Source organism: Clavelina lepadiformis, chromosome 2, assembly GCF_947623445.1.
Source record: "Clavelina lepadiformis chromosome 2, kaClaLepa1.1, whole genome shotgun sequence".
Classification (NCBI taxonomy): Eukaryota; Metazoa; Chordata; class Ascidiacea; order Aplousobranchia; family Clavelinidae; genus Clavelina; species Clavelina lepadiformis.
In genome coordinates, this window is record NC_135241.1 from 1,631,690 (window position 1) to 1,649,466 (window position 17,777).

At 36.8% G+C, this 17,777-nt stretch overlaps 3 protein-coding genes and 1 non-coding gene across 5 annotated transcripts; 3 read left to right on the top strand and 1 right to left on the bottom strand.

The window, feature by feature from the left end:
• Window positions 1-652: 652 nt before the first annotated feature.
• On the bottom strand, window positions 653-8,399 carry LOC143446803 (tetratricopeptide repeat protein 16-like). Of its 2 annotated transcripts, XM_076946611.1 has the most exons (17): window positions 8,150-8,399; window positions 7,533-7,692; window positions 6,945-7,069; window positions 6,522-6,584; window positions 6,125-6,291; window positions 5,670-5,904; window positions 5,108-5,341; window positions 4,706-4,840; window positions 4,517-4,596; window positions 4,168-4,330; window positions 3,851-3,935; window positions 3,288-3,429; window positions 2,475-2,640; window positions 2,099-2,235; window positions 1,705-1,894; window positions 1,188-1,296; window positions 653-922 (listed from the first exon to the last, which is right to left on the bottom strand). In XM_076946611.1, the coding sequence occupies exons 1-17, from the start codon at window positions 8,360-8,362 to the stop codon at window positions 891-893; spliced, it is 2,436 nt and encodes an 811-aa protein (XP_076802726.1). In that variant the 5' UTR covers window positions 8,363-8,399; the 3' UTR covers window positions 653-890. The 2 variants fall into 2 exon arrangements, with proteins under 2 accessions (XP_076802726.1, XP_076802725.1); XM_076946610.1 differs by lacking the exon at window positions 653-922 and having other exon boundaries at window positions 949-1,296.
• LOC143447865 (U4atac minor spliceosomal RNA) lies at window positions 6,677-6,810 on the top strand. The gene has a single exon (XR_013114404.1). It is a non-coding gene; the product is annotated as a U4atac minor spliceosomal RNA (small nuclear RNA).
• Window positions 8,400-10,848: 2,449 nt separating the features above from the next.
• On the top strand, window positions 10,849-14,236 carry LOC143446535 (uncharacterized). Its single transcript, XM_076946201.1, has 9 exons — window positions 10,849-10,951; window positions 11,377-11,544; window positions 11,851-12,014; window positions 12,127-12,417; window positions 12,711-12,850; window positions 13,095-13,251; window positions 13,469-13,571; window positions 13,810-13,928; window positions 14,013-14,236. The coding sequence occupies exons 1-9, from the start codon at window positions 10,899-10,901 to the stop codon at window positions 14,102-14,104; spliced, it is 1,287 nt and encodes a 428-aa protein (XP_076802316.1). The 5' UTR covers window positions 10,849-10,898; the 3' UTR covers window positions 14,105-14,236.
• A 1,593-nt stretch (window positions 14,237-15,829) lies between these two features.
• Window positions 15,830-17,753, top strand: LOC143447163 (uncharacterized). Its single transcript, XM_076947116.1, has 5 exons — window positions 15,830-16,127; window positions 16,249-16,365; window positions 16,875-16,968; window positions 17,128-17,330; window positions 17,488-17,753. Exons 1-5 carry the CDS (start codon window positions 16,041-16,043, stop codon window positions 17,635-17,637), a joined length of 651 nt encoding a protein of 216 aa, XP_076803231.1. The 5' UTR covers window positions 15,830-16,040; the 3' UTR covers window positions 17,638-17,753.
• The last annotated feature ends 24 nt before the right edge of the window (window positions 17,754-17,777 follow it).

Below are 17,777 nucleotides of genomic sequence, written 5' to 3' on the forward strand. Positions count from 1 at the left end.
AAGGTGCAGCGTAAACAGTGGCTTGATTTTGACTTGGTCTACTTGAACGTGATGAGCCTGACTGAATCGACTTCAGAGTGTGATTAAAATGGATCGACTTGACTTGCGTCGTGACTGACTTGGCTTGTGTCACAACCAAGACTTCTTTCTATATAACTGCATACAAGACGTTGTCTAGTTTCATACACAAAAGAAAGCTTTTTACAAAAGCCTGCTCTTTGAAAGCTTAATAACTGAAGCATTCTAATTGCGGTTATGAAGGTTCAGTGCATCACCTTCACGAAGTGATGGACTGGAATCGTGTGGAATTCGTGGAAGGTAAGAGATGAAATTCTCAAAGCAACTGCGATGAAGCTGAGATGTGATTAGTCAGTAAAGTGCTGAGTGTGCTCGTTAACTGTCGTTTGTTTATCTTCATTCACCGCTTTCCTGTTGCTACGAACTCACACAAATATTACAGACTTGGCAAGGCAATGGCCATCATTTACTTCAAGTTTAGGTTCACCAAAGACTTCCACTGAAGAAAGTGAAAACTATCCTATTAATGTTAATCTTCAATATAATATGTTAATTAATATTAATATTCGTGATTATAAAAACCGATGCAAACGATAACCACATTCATTTTCAAGGATTCCGTAACACGAAAAAAAACCGTTAGGACGTTTAATAAATAACATAAAAATGGTCACAAGCTTGCTGCCATTTGCAAGAAAAGACAATGGTAGACAGATCTACCTCTTATCTTAATAATGCAGGCTGTAACAATTCCCTGACATGGCTTCAGTAACTGAACAAACTGATTTCTGAACTGTACTCAATATTCCAACTTCATCGTTAAACTTTTCAATACTCTAGCTTTCCCCACAATGCAAGCACCGGTACCTTGCTCATCTCTCTTGGTTAGCTGCACTGAATGTCCCTGAAACAGAGTTGAATATAACTGGACACGATAGGAATTAGATAATATATTTTTGAAAAAAAATATTCCATATTTGAAAACATACAGGAAAGAAATCACAGTGAGGACTCGTGGAAAGATGACAGGTAAATGCATCGCGGTGCTTGGTATTTGCCCGAGTGAAGAAAGGTGGTAAAAGTAAAAAGCAATTCGACATTTAAATTTTATCGCGGTCAAGCTGGAGTCAAGCCGAATTTTTTCCAAGTGTAACCTCTTCGCTTTTTACCTTGCTGGCCATTATTCAATGGTTTAGGTCGTGGGTTGCTGGTAATTCGAGGACCGGTGTATTGAAGACTGTTTGGAAATCGAAATATTGTCTTCAGATCTTCAGTAACCTTCAGTATATGAGTTTCAACTAGTTATGCGGAAAAATTATTTCGATCCTTGACATTGAAATAATTCAATAAACGAAAAGTTTCCGCAATACGTTTCCGTCAATCACAGGTATCAGCTTTGTACCAGGTAAAAGTTAAGTGGCCTCAAATAATAGCTTGGGAGACCACTCTATCTGGAACCGAGTAACTGCACCGCGGTAACATGTAGCCTACCAAGGTATATAGTGAATGCATACACACGTTCATGTATTATGTCATTTAGCAACAGCTTTTATGCACATGCAATTTTTGCTTTCGGATGAGATGGTATCTTTGCATATAAGAATTACGTGCACAAAAATCGTGCAAAAAACAAACCGTGTTTCCACAACAAATCGAAAAAAGAAATGGAAACACTGTTGCACCCACCGATTTCTTCTCTCTGATGATTTCCTCATCAGTTGGCATCCGCCTCGCTCCCGGAGTTCTCGTTTCTGCTGTGGTGAGTCTATCATTCTGCTCAGCAACATTATCTGCTGCCATGACGTCACTTCCTGTTGCGAGGGCACCTGTCTTGGCCGACCTTGCGCTGTTTCGTGACTTTCGACGCGACTCAGCTCTAAATCACATAAAAGCAACTAACTGCACATGGTGGGAAAGGATTTTTCACAGTTGCACACCGTGTTAAGCATACAAGTTCACACTGCATGCTATCAAGCACTTTGACGGTAGAAATCCAGACAGAATAGCAATAGCAGTGCAGTGGTTGACAAATGTCAGTGCTTGCTGGCAAACCGCGCTTTATCTAAAATCATAAACATACTTGGACACAACCGGTGGAAGTTTATGCCGTGAACCGACCATGACAGCTATCTGCTCCCTCGCAATCTCAGCTGCCTTGCTCTTCAGAACTTCATTCACAGATCGACCGGGAAACAAGCGAGACACCAAAGGAATAATCTGAGAAAGTCAAATAACGGGAATGTAGGAGTATAAAATATAAATGTGATGTCGTAACAGCAGACATTAGTGATTAGTCCAAATGCTAATACAAAAAAATAAGAGATTGTACAAATGGAATCAGAAGTTTCAAAGATTACATTAATTCCCTTTCCAGCAATAATGTCATGTCATGTAATTGTAACCTGACCAATCATAATTATTCCGAAGACAATAGAAAGAGGAGGAATGAAACCAACCTCCTCATTATTAGGATCAAGATGGAGTGAGATGAGGATGTCCTTCCTGGATGCATCAACATCCTGCATCATGTAATATGATCTTGCTCGATGCACATAGAACTGTCCGACCTTACCGTTGTGCTCAATCGCAGACGAGAATCGATCCAGAGCCTCCTGGTACTGTCTGATAAAAAGACGACTCTGTTAGACTTGAAGAACACTTTTGAAGGTGACTTAACAATTTGTGCAGAACGTTTCGCTTTTGCTCATCTACGGTCACGACCCTTCTGCGGTGGATTAAACTGGAAAGAAATAATAACTTCACGGCCAGATAAGCTTGAGAACTGACGATTGTGGGCCGAACTCCCGTTTTATTTAACAGACTACAATACAATAAGCTTATTTGTGGCACAGTGAAGCGGACCGGACAAACTAAGCTTGTGAGCCTGATTCTGCTCCTGGTTGGTGACCCCCAGTTGTCGACTGTGACCTCTGAACTTTATTGTCTTCAATGAACCCAATAACAAGGTATTTTCTATTGTGCTTGTATTGGATCAGTGGATCGCAGCAAATCATGTATTTATCACAATAACCGAGGAAGAAGACGCAAACTGCCAACAATCAGAGCAGACTAAAAACTCTCCATCCAACAATAAACCAATGCAAAAAGCCCAAAGGCTGGAAACGGGCATGATGTTAAAAATCAATGGCGCTTTAAAGATAGTTAGTCAGCAGACAACAGACCCAACTGTGATATGATTTAAAAAGTAATGAAAAGAGACAAGGTATGTATAATTGTATATTGTATAATCATGCATAGATTGCGATTACCTTTCTTGATACGCTGTGATGCCAAACTCATTGTGAACGACAGCAACTCTGCATTTGATTTCCCAGCTGCCAGGGTCTATCTCCAATCCTTGCTGATAATCAGCCAACGCAAACCCAAGCTCATTCAGTTTAAAGAAGCAATCTTAAAACAACATCTGTGTGAGAGCATAGTTCAACGGTTCCCAAACTTTCCTACTTGCGGACCCCTAGCTGCAATAATTCCATCCTTGCGGACCCCGACTTCAAAATCGTTACTCAGTAGGCTATTTATGAGGAGTTAAAGTGTTACTCGCAGACCACCACATTTCTGGACCCCAGGCTGGGAACAGCTGCCAAATGTGATGGCTGACTTACGGAGGTTCACAGTCATAGCAAATTTTTCAAATGAGAAAAGTTTTTTTCTCAGAGACATTTGACGTTTTTGCTCATGTGCTGGTGGTTAATTTTCAGTTAAAGAAATTTTTACTACTAATCTCCACGCAGGGGATGAAGAAATCGGATGAGCACAAGGCGTTGAAAAATGTTTTGACCAACTTTTACAAAAGTATTCGTCAACCACCTACCTCCTCTGTTGATGTACAAGCCTTTTTCATTCTTCTCTCCTTTTATTGCTTTGTTTAAAAGAATTACAGCTTCTTCATAAAATCCCTTAACGAAATTGAACACATGATTCAGTTTACATTGCATTGTATGGTACACAGTATAGCATAAGTACACACGATGCTGACCAACAAAAACTATTTAAAGTTATAACAATGCAAATATTCAAATAGGTCGAGTAACATTACCAAAAGTTATTATCAAATAGCAACTAATGTATTTTAAGCTTTAAGCATAAACTATTATGGCAGAAACTAATTACGCTGGGCAGAAACTTTACCCTTTGATAGCAGTGGACTGCAAAGTCGTTGTAAGTGAGAAGTAATTGTCTCTGTGCTCCCTGGTACACGGGATCCTGTTCATTGTGGTCTGCTTTATCCATCGCCAACAAGTAATCATCAATCGCTGTGTTGAAATTTTGCAAACGACGATACAACGCACCCCTGTGGTGGTAAATGTTCATGATATCAATGTCTTCTTGTACGTTACTGACACGCTTTATGTGACACAAAAAAGGAAGTGTCGATTCCAATACTGGTAATTAATTGACCCTTCAAAGGTGTAACTGACATTGATATTCAACTTTTTCTTGACCAGTCATTAAAGATTTAAAAGCAAATGTGGATCACCTCAAAACATGGTATTCTGACTTTGAGGGGTCTGTCTCGACTGCTGTTGTGATTTTGTTCAAAGCTTCCTGAAGCTTCCCCTTTTTAACAAAACATTGGCATAAAAATTCAACTCAAATCTAGCAGAATTGATACAACCAAAGTAGAATATAAACTTGAAGCTTGGAAGAGCATAATGAATGACTAAACCTGGATGGTGAGTGACATGGCATGTTGTTTGCTGTTCTCCGCTTTCTCTTGAATCTCCTTCATAAGTTGCACGGCTTGAGGTTGCTCGGAGTCAAGAGACAAAGCATCACGGACATCGTAATAGCACAATGTCGTCTACATGAAAACATTTTCAGTATTTGCCGGTAGGAATGCAGTAAAACAAAAATTGAAAACAACTTTCAACTCCATATAACAAACCACATAACATTACACCGTTACAATCTCAAACCGCCATATGAGTATTGTAAAAACTACAAAGCACAGCATTAAAATAACTGGATCTAGCAAGATTCCTTGGGCTATTCTCTAATTGTGAGATAAATTTTTAAATTATGAACTAAATCAAACCACAAGTGCATGAACTTACAACTTTAAACTCACGTTTTGGAATAAAAGATGCAACCGTGCTCTCAAGACATAGAGTTCAGGATTTCCTGTTGTCTCTGCTTCCAGTCTACGAGTTACCAAAGCAAGACATTCCTGATTTCGACCAAGGGAAGCTAGGCACGTTATCGCCCTCGTGTGGTAACCTGACGCAGACGGTTTCATTTCAGTGGCACGAGTGAAACATTCTAAAGCTTCAGCGTACAGACACTGGTCAAATAAGCATTGACCCTGTATAAAATGAAGTGAAACTTGGTAAAGCGAGTTTTCTCTATGTCATAAAGTGTGCGATAAGCAATAAGAGGGATTAGGGTGATAGAAAGATTAGTTCAAAATTGAGAGAGTCTGCAAATACACATCGCGTCCTATATAAAGTTTTCAATACAAAACAGTCATCCTAAACACCGTGTATTACCGTTTCTCAAACAATTAAAATACCTGAAATACTTGCTAACATGTAATTTTTTAAATACTTCCACATTTGGTATATTATTACTACAGTATAATAGTTAGCATAGAAACAAATCATTTAATTCTTAATCTACGTAATAATATTAACCTCAAGGTAACATATGAAAGCAAGTTTGTCAAAAATATGTGGGTTGTGTGGTTCCAGTGCATACGCTTTCTTGTAGTTGAGATGAGCAGAACGAAAATCACACATCTGCATGTAGGCTTCAGCACGCTCGATATAGCAGGACACGTCACAAGGTTGAAGGTTTATTGCTTTGCTGAAACTGGTTACAGCCGCCTCAAACTGGCCTTGATTCGCTTGGGCTATGCCACGGTTGTAGCTGTATAACAAATTGTCAATTTTCATAACAGACTTTGAAGATGAAATAAATAAAATGACAACTTGTATCCAGCTTACGAAGCAATCAGACGCTACCAGGTAGATCAAAAAGTATTATGTCGTCACCGAATGAATGTTATAAGGCAATGTTCCTATAGATGGTATAAAATCAGTAAACAGTTGTTATGAATTTTAAAGCATACATATGGAGAATTACTTACTGCTCGAGAACTTTCTCGTCAATCACTTGCTGCATGGTTAGTCGGACAGGAGGATTGTCAGGATCGTACATCCTTACTTCTTGCTCCAGCTTCCGGCGTTGCTGGCGTCGGCGGGCTTCATCCATTTCCTCTTCTGGAATCGATGTTGAAAACGTTTCACTTCCAGTCTGCAGGAGAGATGTACGGTATTCGGTTTAGTATTTAAAATAAAAAATTATCCGGTAATTACCGTTATTATAACGGTAAAGAATTGAAAGTTTTATTCCAACTTGGGGAGCGGGACACTTCAGCTTTTAAAAAATATGTTTGACCCCTCACTTCAGAATTATATGCCTTAACATTTAAGCTTAAACTTTCGCCAGCTCAAACTAATAAAAGATGTGATCATCAAACAAACCTGCGTCTTCTGCAGATCTTCATCAGTTATTGGTGGTGGAGTTGCAAGTGTTTCTCTCAATTGCTATGGAAAACAAACAATAAAATTCATTACCATGGGTACCACAAATGAAAAATAATTTAGCAATTACAAGTATTAAAAATTCTGAAATGGTCTATGTCCTTATCAATGGGGAAGCGTTACTATCCAAGGAACGCACAGTGAGGGTAGTACTGCTGACACCAATTGTGACTTTGTCACCAACGCATCGCCATACCTTCTGGTAATGGTGGGTGCAATTTCTGAATGGTCCCTTCCTACTTTGAAGTGGGCTTAAGTGAGTAATAACTGTTCTTACACATAACATCCCAATCAAAATGCTTTCCTTCTCAGCAAAAGTTTACAGTTACAACCTTTATATAATATTTCAATGTTGTATCTTACTTGAATAATTAATTCAGTTTCAGAATCTGTGCGCTCTGGGTAGGCGCCTTTCAGGTGGGCATCGAAAGCTACCAGGTTCCGGGTGTTTATCACCTCGCGCAACTCGGGCTCTGCAGGAGATGCAACTGTAAAAAATGAAAAGTCAAATATAACCGGAAGCAAAATAGTACCAGTAAAATAAGTTTAACAGTCGGCATGAATTACAAACGCATTGATTTTTCAAAACGTTTTATCATTTTGCATTTCGTTTACTTAAGCGTAGAACATTTTCTAGGAAAAGCAAAACTTTCCACGACTATTTCATAATTCTGATAAAATTGTGTTTAAACAGTCAACAGTCATCAACCCAAAATCATTTGCAAAGTTCAAAAACGTTTTGATGCACTTTTATGATTACAAAAAAAATACGGAAGTACAACATCATAAAATATCAACGCGAAGGCTGAGTTTAAGCTAAAATCTTTCAAAAGCTGTTTTATAAAACACAAATGCATAAAGTCGTTGGTATAACTGAGGAGCAAGCATTATATGCGCAAAAATACAAATGTTTGATTCATTACAAAACCCCATTTATTTCTACTGCCATACCATCACTGGGTAATTGAGGAGGAGTTCTTTGTCTTCCTGCAGATGTTGGCCTCTCTGGAGGTGGAGCTGGAACTAGGGCATCTCTCTCTTCGCCTTCTGGAGCCAACCTCTGCTCGCTTTCAACATACAGGGATGACTGACTTGACTTTTTACTTGGATTCTGAAAAAGTAAGCCGCGGAATAATTGCCACGTTTCATATCATTAATAATTATTAATTATCTTTGCCTTGGTTTGATTCATTCAAATTACTAAAATGATGCAAAATAATTTAAACGATAATATTGTTATCTCCTTATAAACCTAAATGCTGAGCAATTTATAAGCAGAAGAGGAAACAACTAATGATACATAAGTGAGCATTGGTGCAGGGAGTGGTTGTGTGGAAGGAGCGTCCACTCCACCACAACAGAATATACAAGCCTAATTTTCGTAATAATCATTGTTGTCAAAAAACTATAACTTTTGCGTTGCATCGACGATGAAAATAATCTGATCACAGCAAACTCAAAGTGAGCTATGACGTCACAATAAAAAAGGAAATGATTTTAAATAAAAAAGCAAACAAGAATTTATGTATACATATATGTACTGTATATAAAGTCTAAGATATACTCACACTTCGAGATTTAAGCAAGTCATTTCCTTCTTCTGAAGAAGTACAGCTAACAGCATTGGTATTGTCATTGTTGCTTTCTGCCTCTATTTGGGTATCTGATAGTGTGAGCGCACTTATTTCATGAGCACTGATTGAAGTGTTTCCGCTTTCCAAACTTACATTTGCTGAATCGTCTTTGTTTTCTTCCGAAACTGACTCAGTTTTGTCATCCATTTAACGTCAAACTAGCTAATTTTACAAATTTCTCAACTTTTCTGCAATGGGAACAATTCCACAAATGTCAATTCATCAAATTTATACATATACCACATGTAACAAGTTTAGCAAGGATTTAGCATATAGTTAGCATGACCTTTCAACCCAGACTTAAGTTTTCATAGATTTTAATGTGAACTTAATAAGCAATACAGTTGCGGTAAGACAAACAGCAAAAGCGATACAGTTAACATACACTAGCCACTCGATCTTATTCAATTATATATATATTTATTCATGGGGATAAAAACCATTGTAGAAAGTGTGACACACACATACTACCAGACTTGCACACCAAACGTTTTTAAGCTCGGACAATTTCAAGATTTAGATTATCAACTTGGATTACGTTCAGTGGTCCTTAGGTTCTGTTGAACAGTTTTAAATTCGAGTAGTCTAAAACCACAAAATAGGCTAACTTAAAAACCAGATAAAAATGCATTTTTCATCTGCATACAGACAAGCTCGATGGCGGATGACCAAGGCTCCAAAGTGAAACATGGCACAAGTGAGAATTATACCAACGTGGACACCAAACTATTTCAAATTCACAAAATCACATGAATTAATAATAAATAAGGCAAAATCAGTTTTTTGAACAGAAATTTATGATAAATTAACAAAACATTTAGGCTTATAGCCTTAGTGGATGTTGTCATGGCATAATGCACAACTTGTATCTTTACACGTTATGGTAGTCCAGGTTGTTGAGTTTGGCATAGGCACACTCAATACTAAGCTTCAGTGCTGCACTTAAGGTGAGTTTTTTTGCACTTAATGACTTTGACAAAACTTCTGTGGATTCAATTTTCAATTGATTTAAGGCTTGAATAAGTCAAACTATGTGCACTATTGTGTAATTCCATAGCTAAGTGCACACTTCCAAAGAATCTGAGCATTTTTGCAAACTGCAATTGTCATTTTTGGTTGTTTGGCGCACCCAAGATCTTGCTGAAAACGGGCAAACTTTGCAGTCTGGATGGTAGTCAATGGTATAGTGGTAAGTGTGGTAACTGTACGGCGAAATTTTCATCTTAAAAAAGTCGATTTAGGCTACAATACAGAAACAAGGAATCTTTAGCTGTTTTAACGCCAATTTATAATAAATAAACAAATAACCGAAGATTCCGTGCAAGGAAAATATTTGTCTTCACAGACTTTACAAGCACGATTTACTTCGCAAACAGCAATATAGGCTACTTTGTACTGCAATAATCTGGGATAAAAAAGAAGCAGCCCATATAAACCAGGCTAACCATTGTCGTAGCCTATGGCTGTACAGCTGTATGGGTAGATAAGCTAGCCTATTTATTACAGTATTACCCAGGCATTACCGCAATAACCAATAGGCTAATACCAATAATCATCATCTGACAAAAAAAGGTCTAATCCTATCAACTTGGGCTATTTAAACTTTCCACAATAACTCCAAAATACAAACGTAATGACAAACACAATACAAACAAGAGAGGTAAGGTGCAAAAATCAAAAACACTCTGCGCTTCCTTCCGGAAACTACAACGGTATCAAATCTAGAGCAATCCTTAACTTCTTGTTGCTAACCAGTTGGCAAATCTATTTGTTTGGGGTAAAGTAATGTCTCCAAAACATTGTAATGAAAATTAGGCAATGTCACATATCTTTATATGTCACATTTTTACTAAAATGTTGTATTGATGTATTATGAAAATTTTGCTGCATTTAAGAGTTTAATCATGTAAAATTTTGCAAACTAACTTTAAAAGCTCTTACGTTTAAGGTTAAAATAAGTTTACAATCTTATATATTTTACAGTGATACAAAAATCTTGGATAATCATGCTCTTCAGCAATAAAGTGGAAAAAAAAGTTGCATTTGTGAAAATAAGAAGTTATTTTGTAATATGTAGGAATGAGTTACTATTCCAAAATAAATTTCTATTTTCTACAGAAAAATTATGGCGGTTATTCCATCTATGACTATGTTTTTTGACGTCATACAAAACAATAATGATTTGTATTAACTCAGTTTATTTACAGATGATTTCTAAGGCCAATTTATCAAACTATGGCACATATCAATTTCTTACGGTTACAAAACAAATTGGTTAGCTTATTCTAACCGGTAATAAAAAGGTTTTACCGTCAATTAGATGGACGATAATAACCACGTCTATTGTGGACTACTTTCAGGAAAATGTGCTGTCCATTCAGCTCGCGGAAGTAAATATTTGTGTCTTTATTAAATTCCATTTACTGCAAAATCGAAAAATCGTTGTTTTATAAATCGATATCATTAACGTTTTGCCTATTATGTTATTTGAAGTTGCTAAGAAAGCAAAAGAAAGGCGCCCACAACCAAAAAACGAATGAACAAAACGTTGGAATAAGTTTATACCAGCTCAGTGTAATGCGGTCAGAGTTACAGTAGCCTACCACTGGCTATAGATGCTGTTGTAAGCCAAAGCAAACTATATTTTAATTAGTAAGCTATAGCTTAAAGTTTGAGGAAGGCAATGCGAAATTTCAGCTTCTTTTACTTGCTCTTGGATAGAGAGCCCTCGTCTGCGTAAGTATAAACTGTGTTTTGAATTAGCGTGCTTTAAAGTACGCATTTGTGCATTAAAAATGTTTTGAAGTATTTTCTTTTCACAAATCTTAGTCTACTTCAAAAAATTTTAAAATCATTAAAAATCAATAGGTCGAAGAACTGGTTAAAAAATATGTTAATAAATACAAGATAGGTCTATTGCCTACAGTTTACTAACCTACTACTTACTCCTAACTTACTTCCTTCGAAAAAAGATTAAGCTAGGATTAGTTAAAGTTATAGTTAAGAATAAGTTATCTAAAAACATTTAAATAATTATTGCTTTAGGCCTACTTGTATTATCATCACTTGCCCGTCCTTAATTTAACTTCAATCGTTTAAAAGGTAAAAGTATAAAAGTAAATTTGATATCGCTTTGACTTGGAATCTGTTTTTGATTTTAGCAACAACTTTCATCAAGATGATGAAAAGGAGCCGACGAAAATCTTCGCAAACTTATCTGACAATAATCATTTAATAAACACAACTATGTGTGGATTTCCTGCTTTATGCTCTGCCGACGCCCACCGGGAATGCTTCGACACCCCCCTATATGCATGCGACGCGTGTGGGTGAGTCGCTTTATTTTATTTTGAAATATATCTCTCTACTAATTTGTAAATGTAGGCCTAATGCTGCTTTACCTTGGTTTTACTACTTGATTGTCGTATAAAACATTTAATTTATGATTTTGCCAATGAGGCGACGGAACACAATATGAACATTAAACACTCTGCAGTTTGTGGTAGGAAACTACAAAATAAAATTATGAATCGATTTATCCAGCTAGCTTATTATTAAATAAGCTAAATTATTTTATGCAAAAGCTATTTCTTGTTGTCTGACATTAACTAACTTAAATCTAAATTATTTTTCAGACACGCCAGGACAGGAATTTTTATATTTGTTATAACAATAACTGCAATCCTTATTCTGATCTGCAATTTTCTGGTCATCTTGTCGGTTTATTTGACAAACAAACAAAGAAGAAAACACATCGAATACCTGAAAGGTTCGCTTGCAGTGGCGGATATGATGAACGGTTCGTATGGCGACGCAAGGAATTCAGTTTGACCAATTTGTACACTTGCTCTGCTTGAGCTGTTATGGTATATTATTTCATCAAGCTTACAAATTTTTTGGTCAAAATTTAGGCATTCAGATTATGTTTGTGACGTTACCAAATGTCGTTTGGTCTCTTCGACTCAGTTCATCGGAAATAGACAGAATTCAATTCGCTTTACGCGGAAGCGTAAAGGCCACAATCGGCGGCATCTTCTTCACTTTGATCTACTCCTCGTCAATTTACCATCTGCTCCTGCTCAGCCTGCAGCGCTTTGCTGCCATCAGATGGCCGATTTGGTACAAAACTAAAGGAATGCAGCACATGCCGCTTATGATTGCCATCGTGTGGGCAACTGCAATTCTGGCAGCCAGCGTTCCAAGTCAGTTATAGACTCATAGAACTATTATTATCAAATCAGATGGTTGAGAGCTGAAAAGGGTTCTGTGCTTGTTTCTTCCTGCGGAAAACTAGGCCTGTCAATGTCTTAGTCGGAAAACTAGGCCTGTCAATCGTAACACTCCTAATGTATTTGCGAGAATAAAATTTAGGTATTTATATATTTTATATATATATAAGTTAGTTAGACTCGCCTTCACAATTTAGCTTATATCATTTTAAATATAAGCCTAATTTCAAAATAAATAAAAAAGCAAGTAACGGTTTTTGTTTTAGCTTGGTTTCCTGATAGCTTTGTGTTTGCTTATTCTGCCTCTGTATTCTTGTTTGTACCGGCTTTTGACAGCTTGGATGCCCTTTTTACATCGGGTCTACAGGTTATTAGCGGATTTTTTCTACTGCCGTACCTCATGATGGTAAGTTGAGCACGGATTTAAACGTTTTAAGCATGAACAAAATAATTTGAATTTTTAAAGGTTTACATTTACAACTACCTCATACTAACTAATTATAAATCATTATAATATCTCACCTAAATAAAAGTTCTAAAATTAAAAAATAAAGTTACAACCAAGCAGTGGTAAAAAAATTTCAGCTTAACCAATGTCAATGGCAAAGACGCCAAAATGCTGCTTTTGTAACGAATATAGTGTTTCTTAGAGCGCGTTGACAGTGGCTACAGGTCTGATCGTCCGGAACACGATGGAAAGATCGAGAAAACTGAGTGGATTTCATCACAAAAAGACAAGTTTTAACAAAGAAACAAGAGTTTTGATAACCTTGACATGCATGGAGATAGGATTTACAGTAACATTACGTACGAGAGAAAAAGTCTTAACAGCATGTTTACAGTTAGAAGTTACTAAACATATAAAAGTAAATGTTTTACCGCGAAAGCACGGAGGTTCATTTCATTATTAAATTTTGATTTTGCATTTAAAAAAACTAAAGATAAACTAAAAATTCAAATAAATCAAATCGTCATAAAATTATTATTATTGCTATTAACTATTATTAACTTACTGTTTCCGCAGTTCCTAACACAATTGTAGTTCTCATGTTTTACTTCGGACAATTGGATTGTGATTCCTTCTCCATACCCTATCTCATATCATTCTACCTTTCAACATTAAACAGGTAACATTGGAATTTGATATGAATTGAGATAAACGGTGTCTCATGCCAGACGTGCAACTCGTAATTTAGCATGTTAATTTCTAAGTTACTTTATTTATTAAATTATAACGTTTTCTTGTATGGAGTATATATAGTTGTAGGTGTGTGAATCACTTATAATACAGTATCTTTATATATAATTACAAAACAGCATATGACATAGTTACAGCTACATACGCATATTTTTGGAATTTTTCAGCTTGGTGAACGTGGCGATCTACAGTTTTCGCGATGAAACGTTTCGGAAAAATATTTTGAAAGTTTTCGAAAATCTATTTTCCTGCTGCAAAAAAAAGAAAAAAGACTTTCAAGAATTTGGTAAAAAATATGTCATCTAAAAAGTGTGACGTTCTATTGTTCCTACGTGGACATGGGTCATCATGACCTCATTCTATTTTTCAGGCGAAACTCCAGCTCAAAGTCCACCCACCCCGAGAGTATCTCTCTCCACTTTGATCTCAATTTCTTTTCTTTTTGACAAGAGCAAACAATAAAAGGATATGTGATGTCACAATGGAAGTTAATTGTTTATACTTTTCGTATCGTGTCTTTCAAAACGTTTTACAGTGCTTGTAGCTATTTTTGGTGTGGTATCTATAATTAATGTCGTGATGCTTAAATATTTCATTCAAATAATAAACACTACCGTATCTTAAAAGCCTTTGACGAATGTTTTGAAGAGCAGCCTAACACACTAAAATCCTAAGAAAAGAAAAAACTGAAAACATTTGACTTTACAACAGCTGTGAAAAAAGTCATAAAAATGATATATTTATCACAAATTATTTATTTAAATTATAGGCTATATAGATATAGCCAAATATGATCTACTATTTAAGTGCTACTAAGACAAAAAAAGCCTTTTCTTAAAAACAAAATTGCCCGTATAGGCTACTAAAGCATAAATGCAAGAATATTATTTGAAACATGTTTGCTATAGGTCAAACTTGTCTGCTATAGCAAAGGTTTGATCTCAAAGACTAAGACTAACAGAAAGATTTTCACAAACAAGTCCATTCTAAACATTTTTTTCTAACTTATTAAAATAACTAACTTTCATTACTTTTCATGTAGTATGGATGCCAGAATTTTACTACACTTATTCCCATATCACCATGCTTTACGTCCCCGTGTTTCGTGGGCTAGAGGAAAATCGCAGAGCAAGTTTGATTTGGATTTTTTTCTTGTTTGTATTGCCTTATATTGCGTGGTGAGATTGCCGGCAGCTTTAGTTTACTGCTATAATAAATAATTTTTAAAGAATCTTTGCAGTACGTACAATTGAAAAATAATTGTTTACCTTCCAGACCACGATGACCATCGCGACGGCTTTGATTATTATGAGCACTTGGAGGCGCTTGCGACATTTAAGCGAGAGATAAAACTTAGGCAACAGCCATGAACTCGAAAGAAAAATGCTGAAACTTTTGATTTTGATGGAAATTGGATTCACTATGACCTTAGGCAGGTCATATTTATGATGACGTTGTAGTCAACTAAGCCTAACTTACCGATCTCCTCTTTAGCCGCCCTAAATGTTATCGTGAAAATCTTTTTCTCTTTTGCAGTTCCTATTGCTGTCGTAGGAATTATTGACTACGTTGGTGAAATAGATTGCAACAAAATCACCTTTCCCTATTTCATTTGCTTTTATCTGGCAACCATAAACGGGTTAGGCTTTGAATTATGCAGCAAGTTACTATACTTACGATTGCATCAAAATCATCACATGGTTTTAATCAGTTTCTGTCGTTGTCTTTTGCAGTTTAGTAAACGTGGCAGTTTAGAACCTGCGAGACAAAGATTTTCTTCAACTGATTCGACACTCTCCGATGAGAAATTGCCTAAGTTGCAAGCGCGATCTGAAGGAAGAAAGCGGATGATTGTTTAAGGCTTTGATTTTGTCCATCTCGTTAATGATGAGAACTGAAAAAAGGTTGAAGAATCCAACATAAGAAAAGGCCGGATAGTAATACGTGGCAAAATGCATATGCACGTCCTTTCACGCATTGTAATAGATTTCAAAGAGTGTTTCAACATTGTATGAATACAGTAGCCTTATACTTATAGGCCTAAGCTAAACGTTGTTAAGCCATTGATGGTGATTACGTCACGTATTACGATGGTTAACACAAGAGCCGAACTTAAAACAACAAAACACTGGTGAGTTGAACCAACGACAGCCGAACACCTGCTAAGGAACATATGCACAATATACTATACACGTGGTATATTTAACTGCAGGTGGTTGTAGTTTTGAAACAGACATCGAGATTTCCAAAAAAATATTATTGACTTTGCCACAGACTACAGAGTTATTGTGATAAAAAGTAGAATTGCTGGATAAATGCCGAATTAGGTCAGAATTTCTGAAGATTGAACAAAAACAGATTTCAGTCAGATAAAACATTCACAAACTATTCTTGCAAAATGAAAGTCGCTTTGAATCTGCTTTTTCTCATCGCAGTAGGAATGAGGACAAATGCTTTTCAGCCGGATTTAATGGTCACATCAACGGTAGGAAGCACGCACAAAAGTAAAGCTATATAAACCCATGTTTCAAGTAAAATGTGAATCGAATTCTGTAATCACTGCAAATTAATTCAATAGTTTTCTGTTGCATTTTTCGCGGTCAAAGGTTTACCTGGAAGTATCGATCAACGGAAAAATTCTTCCTGAAAAAATTGTCATCGGTCTATTTGATCAGGTCGTTCCGACAACCGCTGAGAATTTTCGCGAACTTTGCACGGGAGAAGTAAGTCGGAGTTATCGGTAGATAGGCGATGTGCAATGTAGTTTAGGCTAGCCTACCGAGCTAGTCGTACCTGTGATAACATTTAAACACGATAAGCCCATACTCATGCTACAAGTACCGTATTTTCTTGAATAGAAGCCGCACGATTTGATTAAAACTAAACAATAGAAGCCGCCCTCGAATAGAAGCAGCAGAAGAAAATGCTGAAATCGCTTCGGTGTAATATAAAGGCTGTCATTGAGAACTTGCACATGCGAAAAACAGCAATCGTCACATTACAGTAGTGATCGGATAGTAATAGAATAAAACCTTTTTGTCAAAAGAGAGCGCAGAATTTTATTGTCACCTAATCAACACAACCGGTACTTCATGTAATAAAAATAGAAGCCGCACAAAACGTTCAAAAATAAGAAATAGTAGCCGCGGTTTCTATTCAAGAAAATACGGTAGCCTACATAGCATTGCTGTATGCAAGGCTTTTTTTATTTTTTGCATTCTCTTGCATGAAGCACGGCTTTGGTTACAAAGGATGTAGATTTCATCGCGTCATCAAGAATTTTATGATCCAGGCTGGAGATTGGGAAAATGGGGATGGATCGGGAGGTGTCTGTATTATTACGTCATAACACTCCTAATTGTTACCACGGCTTAAAAAGTGATTGTTAGATTTTAGCCAACATGCTAAAATCTTCTATCACTCAGCTTAAGTTACATATTAAAGAATACACCTGACCGTCAAACTTTAAATATGTTTTGTTACAGGCACCAGCGTGTTCAAGACAAAGGAAGGCAGAAAACGATACTTCCGGGACGAGAATTTCAAATTGAAGCATTACGGGCCAGGCTGGGTGAGCATGGCCAACTCCGGGCGCAACACAAACGGCGCCCAGTTCTTCATAACTCTCGTTAAAGCCGACTGGTTGGACGGGGGCCACGTTGTATTTGGCAAAGTCCTTCAGGGAATGGTAAGTGTGTACCAGCGTGGAACAAACGTTTAGATGTGTGAGTTTGTTGGCGCGCCGATATGAGTTACCAGTCACAGTTATTGAGATGTCGCGTACTTTTGAACTTCTAACAAACCGTTCAATGCAAATGTCTCAAAAACCTCTCTCACTGCTGCAGAACACCGTGCTCAGGATAGGAGAGGAACCGGTGCAGAGTCACGCTCTGCCTCTCAACAAGATTGTAATCGAATCTTGCGGTAGATTGAAACTTGATAAATGGATCAAAGTGGATAGGAAAGGAACTCCGGTGAAACGTGACGAGTTGTAAAAAGTCGTAAATTTTGTTTGAAAGTGTCATTTGTGCAATTCGGAATTTGTGATAAAGATAAAGTGTTTCAAGATGGTACGCGAAAGACTTGACAAATAAAATCAATTTTACCAGTTTTTAAATCAATTTCGGCTGAAAGT